This window comes from Neodiprion virginianus, chromosome 4 (genome assembly GCF_021901495.1).
Source record: "Neodiprion virginianus isolate iyNeoVirg1 chromosome 4, iyNeoVirg1.1, whole genome shotgun sequence".
NCBI lineage: Eukaryota > Metazoa > Arthropoda > Insecta > Hymenoptera > Diprionidae > Neodiprion > Neodiprion virginianus.
In genome coordinates, this window is record NC_060880.1 from 25590393 (window position 1) to 25600790 (window position 10398).

The window sequence follows — 10398 nt, forward strand, 5'->3', positions numbered from 1 at the left end:
GAAAAAAAAACAACAGAATGAAAATTACTGAGATATAAAAATACCAAACATGAACGAACGAAATATACCTAGAGAAGTCATTAAAAATTACCTATCATTGGAAAAATATAAGAAAATATCGATAGTTAAAATTTGCTCCTTAGCCTAATTATTTACAGACATCTCTCTGCGGTGAAAAAAACATCGTCGATGAACACAAGTAGAAAATAATCATTATTAATGAATCGTTATTACTATTCCAAGTAACGATGTAGTAGATTGAACCTTAGCGAAAATTTTTAGAACTCCTGTCAGGGCTTATGGGGCTCGTTAAGGTTTAGAGTAAATTAAATTCAGAGCGTGGTTTGAAAAATGTGCTATTAAAATCGTAAAATTGAACGGTACGCGATATTCGTATTTCCAAGTCTTGTTGCTTGAATATAATGAAGCGTAAATGAATATTTTAGCACATTTCTGAAGTCGCGTGTATCGTTGCTAAAAATTAATTAATTTCTATATCAATTTTCTTTGAATTTATTATTATCATTAAACGACGAATGGTATTTGTTTGTTTGCCGTCCCCAGAAAATAAAAAAAATTATAATGCTACACACGACTCACATGTAGCAACAGTGTAATGATAACGCGCTATTCTAAGAGCCATTAGTAAATTGTTACTTGATGGAATTTAAAGGAGCTGGATAACGTCTTGAAATATCTTTAGAAATTAATCTTTTGTTGTGTTCATGCCACAATATATAGGTAGTTATACGTGTATATAAATTTTGTAATATTTAAAGGCGCTGGCATCATAATTATCATCAATGGTGGTGTCATTGTGCAAATTTTTACATAATGAACAATTATTAAACGAATTTAAGTAATATTTTTTTTTCGTTTATAAATAGTAATATTAGTAATTTTTACATTAAATAAGTTATATTACCAGAAATTTCAATGTGTTCAGAGACTGTGGCAATTAAGATATTCGGAACACTATTTCTAAATATAGCAATGACGTCCTGTGTAAGTTCTTAGCGGTACACATGAGCGGATAATTTGTCATTATGAAAGAAAAGAGAAATGGCTACGTCAGAATACGCGCGGAAGGATTATGAAATAAACTATCAAAAAAAAAAAAAATTAATTAATACGGTTGCAGTTACAGGGGGTAATTGAAGAAAAAAAAAACCGAGTGCTGCGCATTTGCTAATCGAAAGGCCCAGATATTTGAAGAAAGATGATGTATGGTCTATGGACTATGAGGCAACGTCGCGCATACATATTCTAATATTTTATAACTATCGATCAGTATACTACGCTATATATATATGTATATGTATATATATATATATACACACATGCAAACATGAATATATATATGTATATATATATGTATATATGTTTATATATTATAAATAAACATATTAAGTAATATGCATAAATACATTACGTTAAAATATAACAAAATGATTAAGGAAAAAAAAGAACGACTGTGATATTGAACGATCTTGGGGACATTCAATTTCTACGCAAATTGCTAAATGCACGATTAACGAAGTATACCAATAATGAATTAATTAAATTTATTGATGATTGAATGTCAGAGAATACCAACTCACTGTTTTGAGTTATGGCAAGAATATTGAGTCGTTACAAGTAATAAACAACATGAATTTGGCTGTTGTCCGATCGGGGAGGGCTGAACGCTCTTGCGGTCCTAAAACTATTTTAGGGCATTGTTTCTACTTAAACATAAAAAAGTAAATAAACAAATGAATAAACACGCGATGATAATGTGTTAATATCATTGATAACAATGTTGGTAGGGCTTTATAGAATGTTGTTAAAATATCTCTTCTGCGTCCGTCAGACTCTTAATAACTATTAAATCTGTGTGACACGTAAAACTAAGAACAAAAGAAGAGTACAAATTCGGTTCGCATGACAGGATTTTATAAGCTTGTCGTACATGTTATATAGATAGTGCAATCGAGTGCGTGAGAAGTATGGTAGTGCCGTGCGTATGACCATGGACCAATGTGTGAAGACGAATGAATGCCTCTCGGAGGAATGACAATTATTTCAAATAAACATTTCAAATGGTGTTTGAAACGGAAGTAAATTATACAAAATTACGTGTCGTTAACTTTCAGTGGCATCGGATATGAACAAATTTTAATAACCGTAAATAATCAATTATCAATTATTCGCTGAAGGCCCTGCCACAGAAGTAATGAGAAATTAGGTTTCAAAATTTGAGTTATTGAACCTGTTACATCTGGTTCTTTGTGTAGTACAAATTTTTACTTGATACACTACAAATTACCTGCAGTCTAGATTTTAGGAGTTGAAAATACAAAAGTTACAGAACAAAATTAATTCCATTTCGGTTATTAAATCAGTCGTATTTACACGGCAGTAATACTTCGCTGAATTAATTTTTAAAATTTTACCCTTTCGCCATTTCTTACACTGTGATTTTAAATCTATTCAGTGGTGACAAGAATCAATTGAGATTGTCTATGAGAACTTTCTACTGTATATGGGAATGTGAGTAATATAGAATCACCGACTCTAAATGCAGTTCAAATTGCGCGAGTTGACTAGCAGAAATGATAAAATCATTTAATTGAGCAGCTGCAATCAATTCGTTATTAAATTTGTTTAAATTGTCAAAGTATGATACTATGATTTACATTTCTCTTAGTATATTTTAGGTGATGAAATAGAAGAAAAATAATAACTAATTAAACGGATCTATTTATTAATCTATTTAGTATTTATTCTCTCTCTTTTTGTGTTGTAATTCGTTGATTTGTGTGTTCTTTCCTTTTCTCTTGTACTTTCTGAAGCGCACCTTTTTACGTTGTGTTTAGTCCTCTGAAGATTATCGGACGAGCAGCCTTGAAAAACAGTATATATACACACATATATGTATGTATATATGTAAACAATCGAATGATTATAATCAGAAAAAACATGGTTGCACTTACAATAGTTGCAAAACTGCGTTGCTGTAGGAAAAGAAGGGCTATGGATATTAATTATCACATACATGCACACAAACATATATATAGAAAGGAGGATGTTAACTGTGACTGCAATCATTTCTAAGAGAATACACAATTACAAACTTATAATATATAATAATATAATATAAACATGTCATAACATTGCATATTACATTTTGTCCTATCATTTTTACACGTTCCGTTTAATGACATTCCAATAACCAACTACAGAGTTTTTTGAAACACGTTCATCTAGCGCTATAATAAAAGTCCGAGTATTGGTCAGCGCCCACGGTATAGTTGAAACTCCACCGACTGTCATTAAATGTTACGTAAAAAGCAAAAATAAAAATAAACCATTCATAATGTAACACATTAATTTATGATAAAGTAAAGGAAAAACAAATGGAACAAAAGGAGGAAGAAAAATTTGTACAAGGCGGGATGGCAAAAATGTCTAATGTAAGAACGTATAATCTAATTCAAAAAACAATCTAGATTTTCATTGAAAAAGTCGTGATAATTGTATATCGGTATGTATGATTTTTCGTTGTATTTTTTTCGAGAGAAGAAAGGAAAAAAATTGATCCGTTATGCATATACTTCTTTCGATGTTTAATGACGAGGTGACAAGTAGCAGTAAAGTTTATCATCTGCGTACAGAATTTTTCATACCGAACGACGTGCATGCCCAATTAATACACAATCCATTTCAATTTTTACTAATAAATAATTATTACACAATTTTCATAGTAAACGAAAAAATGATATAGATATATCGCATTGGCGAATGTACCATTCGGTCAGAGATTTACTAGTGATCACAGGTTTAATATGCTATCTTAGTTGAATTATTAAAAAAAAAACCTAGAAAAATTAAAATAACACAAAAAAAATATATCAATCCAATCACTTGTACCTTGTGCAGGTATTCCAATCAATAAAAAGAAAACAATAATTAAAAAAAACTACGTACATTATTGTCTTAAACATATGAAATACCTGAAATACTGCTTAAAAAAACGCGTGTTTTTCCTTTGCATTTCACACGAGTACCCAATTCCGTTTAGGGTAATTAATAAACTGGTGCAGCAAGGCCACGATTAATTAAATTTCCAAAGGAACAATCTGATTTAATATGAATGTATCGTACTGCATACGTTCACAATGATTATCGGATCAAACGTTATTTGTTTGTTTGTAGTATTATGTTAGTTATTACAGATGTGAGGAGTGACAGGAGAATAGCTAAAAGCAAATGATACAATAAAGATTAAAGATAAAAGCAACAAGAATGATGCAGCTTCGAGTGTATTTATTTCTATCAGTTCCGTAATAAAGGTCTCTATAGCAATAATTATATTTCAGGGAATTATCCGATTTCAATGTTGAATTACAGAACCATTGTATCCGCAATAATCGTTATTCAAATATTTTGTGGAATGGAAATGTTGGATGCAAAACAGGCAAGATATTTACTATAGACATCCGAGGCCGTTCTCCCTTCTGTGCCCTTTATTCGTAAGTCTGTATAATTTGTTGAAACTTTTTTCACAAACTCAGTTTCCAAGTTATTCAAGTTTTTCAACGGCCTTGAACTTGACGGGACATCCGATACTATAATAATCGAGATTTGAAAAGTGGGAAAAATTGTAAGTTGAGCATTCTCAAACATTTATACAATTTGCTTCAGACTATTTCATCTTTGGAGAACACTTTGACTTGTCCATCAGATGTGATATACAAATTGCTCATTATCTTGGATTGTATTGTAAATTTTTGAAGCGTTAACTGCCGTTTTCACATTTATTAATTTCGTAACCGAATAGGTACTCAATTTTATCCTATAATACCGTTACCAATAAATATCACATACTGTCAGAGAAACGAGCGGTATGGTTTCAAATTCAAGCATTGTCATGTAATTATTCAGTATTATCAATAAACAAGGCGTAACTCCTACAAATTTTGTATAGTACTAAAAATTTGTTAAATCATAAATATTTTTAAAGGTTTCATATTTAATCTCGATACGATTTTTTCATTTACACAGTTTGTCCTACGTGTATTCGAGTAAATTGCGAAGTATATTGATGTCTATCAAATTTGTCGCAAAGCATGTGCCGTGATGATATTAATCGCAATGCCAATAAAAATATTGTGCCAGTAATGGATTTTATCAGGAATTGACTTTTTTTTTTATCAGGCATTAGGTAGTATCGAATCTGAATAGCTTCGATTGATTATCGTCCGATATTTTTTGTATTCTGCCAAAAACTATGAGAATATAAATTTTCACTTATTACTTCTTTCGAACAACCAAGAGTCTCACGACTATGCGGCTATTATTTGACTGCTGTAACATTGAACGTATTCTACATGATTCGTGATAAGTCGAATAATTTTTTAATCCTTGGCCATTTCGTTGGCGAAAGAATATCAAATTTCAAATTTATGGGTGATTACGCGGTCGCCATAGGCGTAGCATCTACTTACGGAAGGTGAAATAGAGTCGCCGTCGTGACACGCTGCCTAATTTGCGGACGTAATCACGTGTGTTCCTCGATCATGAAGTTCAATGAGTTGGACCAATGAGGATAGACCACGATCGCAATGGCGGTACGGCTAGTCAGTTTTGCGATATCGGGGAGGCGAGTCAACGTTTGTGTACACTGTTGTTAAGTTTGAAGCATAATCCAACGGAAAACAACCTCTGCAAACGTCGATTCTTCCAGTCATGTTTCAATATTGGCTGATACTGGTTGTATTAGAACGGTCCTTAGATGGTGAGTTACTCTAACCTTTTTCGCGAAACTATTTCTCTTCCCATTGCCTGCACTTCTCTCGGCTGAGCATTTAAACAATCTGAACGCTTTTCACTTTCACAGCTGCTCTGAGCGTTTCTCAGGCCGAGATTGACAGGCATTTAGAACTAGGGAGGGAATTTTTAGCCAGAGGTCAACTACAAGATGCCTTGTCCCATTATCATGCCGCAGTGGGTGAGTGAATTTTGTAGATGAATAATTATATGATTTAACTTTTACCTCGGTCAAGTGTTTCTATTCTTGTTTATCCGAAAATTCTGTTTCTTCGTTTACACACATAAAAAATTATAGTTCATCAAAGACAGGCAGCTCGTTCTGATGTTTCTAGACTTTTTGAAAACCTGTTGATTTCTTTGTCGTACGTCACAGTTGATTCAGTCAATCCCTAAAATTACAAACACATGTGATGACGCTTCAATTTTCTTTACTTACGCAGAGGGTGATCCGAATAACTACCTCACATATTACAAAAGAGGTACGGTGTACTTAGCCCTCGGTAAAGCAAAGTTCGCCTTATTTGATTTGGACAAAGTTTTGGAATTGAAGCCTGATTTTCATGCCGCTAGATTACAGCGTGGTAACGTGTTGTTGAAACAGGCCGAATTAGACGCAGCTGAAGTCGACTTTCATAATGTGGTAAGTGTTCCTGACTCAAGATACCTCCATTTCCTCATAACCGTAGCTATGTAAGTTTTCCCAGTATTTGACTTTTTTTTTCGGTCTAAATGTCTAATTCTTATTGTATTTATGTTGAATGTTACGTATTTCTACTAAGATTTTCTTGGAGCGAAAGACCGAATGCAAATGGGAATTGCAGTCCTTGCAACTCTATTGGAAAGCATTGTTCTTGTAGCTGTTGTTTCACATTACTGTGTCAAGCTCGACGCTTACTTTAATATAAACGTGTATAATGCAGTGATCAAGCCACCACGGTTTACATACATAATACTTCATTTGATGTGATCACATATGGTATTAAAGTATAGAATCGATCTGTTTCACTTTCTTTACCATAATCGACTGGAAACAGATTAGATTAGATATGTATCCTGAGAGTAGCCTTTTCATCATTTGATTTACTAAGATTTCTCAGAATACAAATAAAGTAAAATGGCAAATACTTGAATAATTGATTTTTACGCCTGTTCAGCTGGCATTTGATCCGTCGAACGAAGATGCTTTGAATGGGTTATACAAATTATCTCCAGTCAGGGAGGATATTCAGCTGGCTGAAGTGTTATCACAAAGTGGTGATTATCCAGCAGTTATTCAGTTGATAAATCGAATAATAGAAGTTTGCCCTTGGGCATCGCACCTTCGGGAACTGAGAGCCGAGAGCCATGCAGCATTAGGTGATTACATGAACGCTGTTTCTGATATACGATCGACGACAAAACTTTTGGCCGACAATACTCAGGGATACTTCAAGCTCTCTTCGCTATTGTATCGCCTGGGCCAAGTCGACGAGTCTCTCAAGTGAGTGTCTTCTTTGAGCAGCAGTTTTTCAATAGTTGATATTAATATATTGTTCAAAAATTATTTCTTTCAATTTCTTGTGTTAGGGAAATTCGGGAGTGCTTAAAGTTGGATCCGGAACACAAACAGTGCTTTCCACATTACAAAAAAGTCAAGAAGATTGCGAAGTTTATAAACGATGCAGAGACATCTGAAGAGGCTAAAGATTATGAAAGTTGCATTGACGGAAGTAAGCGTGTTCTCAAAAATGAACCGCACGTACAAAATGTGCGTTTTCTAGCTGCCCAATTGCTCTGCCGATGTCATCTTGGTAACAATGATCCTGCTAAAGCTATAGAAAATTGTCACGACGCTCTCGAGATCCAACGAGAACCAGGCCTATTCTGTGATAGGGCAGAAGCCTACATTGCTGCTGAACAATATGACGATGGTATGTTACAGCAAATAAGTTTTGTAGTATAGATTTTTTTGTATCGAATGCAAGTACAACATAATTTCGTTTATTTCAAACAGCGATCAGGGATTTCAAAGAGGCACTGGAAATAGATCCAAATTTGCAAAGAGCTAAGGATGGTGTTCAGAGAGCGCAGAGATTGCAAAAGCAATCAGAATCCCGAGACTACTACAAAATCCTTTCAGTTCCAAGAACCGCCTCCAAAAAGGAAATCGTCAAAGCTTATAGAAAGGCGGCTCAAAAATGGCATCCTGATAACTTCCAAGAAGGGGAAGAGAAGAAGCGTGCAGAGAAAAAGTTCATTGACATCGCTGCAGCTAAAGAAGTATTGACTGATCCTGAAAAACGTGCAAAGTTTGATCAGGGCGAGGATCCGCTAGATCCTGAATCTGGACGACAACAAGGATTCAATCCCTTCCACGAATTTTCACACTTCGCACGCCCTCACGGCTCACCCTTCCAATTCAAGTTCCACTTCCCTTAGCAAAATCAAGAAACTCAGTAGTTCTATTGAATTTTTAATGACGACGATATACGAAAACACGTCGGGCATTTGCTATTACAACAATATGTATAACTAAACGCACTGCAGAACTCCGCCTTTCTTTTCCTGTCGGTTATCTAATGGGTGTGAGTGAATTTAGGTCGCAGACGTGAATTTTATATCAAATTGCTTGACCGAATTATCGAAGAGTACTGGATACCAAAGAAATCGTAATAGGACAGTCTCTAATTTATGCACATTTTTCAAACTGCTCATGATTTTCTTGTTTAAGTGAAACAAGAGATAAACGTTCACAAGATATTATACTAGAAATCTTCAGCAAACGCTTCAGATACATTTTAAATTTTCGATTCAATGTTGTACATTTAAATTCATGCGTTCATACTGCCTGTAGTAATCGATAGCTTCATCTCTTCATATCGCAATTATTACCAAAGCACTGTAAATTGGGGTTCGAAATTATTAGGATTACTTCCTAAAGTGGCTACGTCCCATTTAAGCTGAACCCGAGTTCCGCTTATTTATTTACGATAAAAAATGTTCAGTAATGAAGTGGTGAAATACCTTGGGCAACCGTGTTTGTCACTTAGTTTTTTTTTTTTTTTTTTTATATATAGCCGCTGCATACAACGAATGTTTTCACTGAAACTGGGTTTACAAAATCTAATAGAAATTACGTGAATTCATTCGTAACTACTCTTACTTTATCTTCAAAGCATTATTAATACCCATATGTTTATTATAATCAAAACTTTGAATCTGGTCGAACTAAATACATAAATTTTCGTACTGAAATAGGTTATGAGATATTGAGAAAATTTATCAAATTGTGCTCTGGGCTGATTTGTTATACCGTTACTTGGCTTTCGTGTTACGAAAATAAAATTTGACAAATTCTAACAATAGTTTGACCGAATTTTTTAGCATCTTATTTTTGGGAAGCAGAACTACAATCTTTGTCGAAAGATGCAATAACAGATTTTACTGTATCAAACTGTATGATATCTATGAGTAATCGTTTCAATTGCTCTCACGTTTTTATTACATTGCTCTTTGACCCTGAATTTAAATTACTTCAGGTTGAAAAATATACTTCTAAGGTACAGCAGCATCACTTGTTAACAAGATTGCAGCACATAATTGGTAATATGCTGGAGTCCTCTTTACTGATTGCGTTTACGTTCCAAAGTTTACATTTTCATTGACTCGCATTTATTTATTCGTAAAAGAATATGTAACTTTACATTCATATGATTTACAAACACATGTCGAGGTCTTACGGTAATGGATATATAGTTATACATATTGAAAGCACACTTTCTTATTTCGTTCTGGTATCCACTACTCTTCCTTTTTCTGATTCGGAATAGGCAATTAGTGTAAAAAAAAAAGAATCAGGCTGCCTGAAATTAATTTTTATCGCATTACTTGCTAGTGGGATTAGAAACAGTTTGCGATTCTGCAACTGGGCGTAAAAAAGTTGATGAATCTTCTACACGCACACGGAACTTTCAGTTAACTCCTCGTATTTCGAGAGATATCAATGTTCCGATCTTATTCACAGAGTAGACACAGATTTCTCTCAATTGCCAAACAGCTATTGCGGATACTCGCGTGAAGCCGTTAATAAGTTTCTAATCTTCGTAGGTGCAATTAATTGTTGCGAAGTTCTCTTTAATATGATAAAAAAAAAATCGAAACGACGTGTGAAGTGAACAGACTTCCAGGGTCCAAAAGACATTGTTATAGCGTGAATAATTAATTTTTCTTTTGTAAATGTTTTATTTTTACCCTTAGAAGTCTCAACACGTATATTATTATATACATACAGGACGAGTTATGTAAATCTTTGGATAGTGAGTATCATCTCTACTCGTCGTAATCCAAAACAAAAGCTACGGAATAGGTGCCACTTCCCTTTTGATCAAAAGCGGTGGGTGTATGTATACGTGCATGATTGTACATACTTGTAATTTGTGCATCAAATTATGCCGATACTTCAGATGCTGGGCTATTATGTGTAGTCTTGTATCCCGAGAAGTTGGCATATATACAAATGCGCGCGCGTGTGTGTGTGTGTGTGTTCTTGTACATACTGTGTCACTGATAAGTTTGTTTAAAAATATATTTGAATAATTTATATTA

At 34.0% G+C, this 10398-nt stretch overlaps 1 protein-coding gene across 1 annotated transcript; it reads left to right on the forward strand.

Annotated features, from left to right (window-relative positions):
- The first annotated feature begins 5585 nt into the window (after positions 1 to 5585).
- On the forward strand, positions 5586 to 10398 carry LOC124301879 (dnaJ homolog subfamily C member 3). The gene is made up of 6 exons (XM_046757425.1): positions 5586 to 5779; positions 5882 to 5992; positions 6255 to 6454; positions 6969 to 7294; positions 7381 to 7724; positions 7808 to 10398. Exons 1-6 carry the CDS (start codon positions 5731 to 5733, stop codon positions 8230 to 8232), a joined length of 1455 nt encoding a protein of 484 aa, XP_046613381.1. The 5' UTR covers positions 5586 to 5730; the 3' UTR covers positions 8233 to 10398.

Excerpts from the sequence above, each read along its gene's own strand:
- LOC124301879 (XM_046757425.1), top strand. The coding sequence starts at position 5,731 with ATGTTTCAATATTGGCTGATACTGGTTGTATTAGAACGGTCCTTAGAT. Across the intron at positions 6,455-6,968 it reads AAGTCGACTTTCATAATGTG|CTGGCATTTGATCCGTCGAA; the intron begins GTAAGTGTTCCT and ends ACGCCTGTTCAG. Across the intron at positions 7,725-7,807 it reads TGCTGAACAATATGACGATG|CGATCAGGGATTTCAAAGAG; the intron begins GTATGTTACAGC and ends TATTTCAAACAG.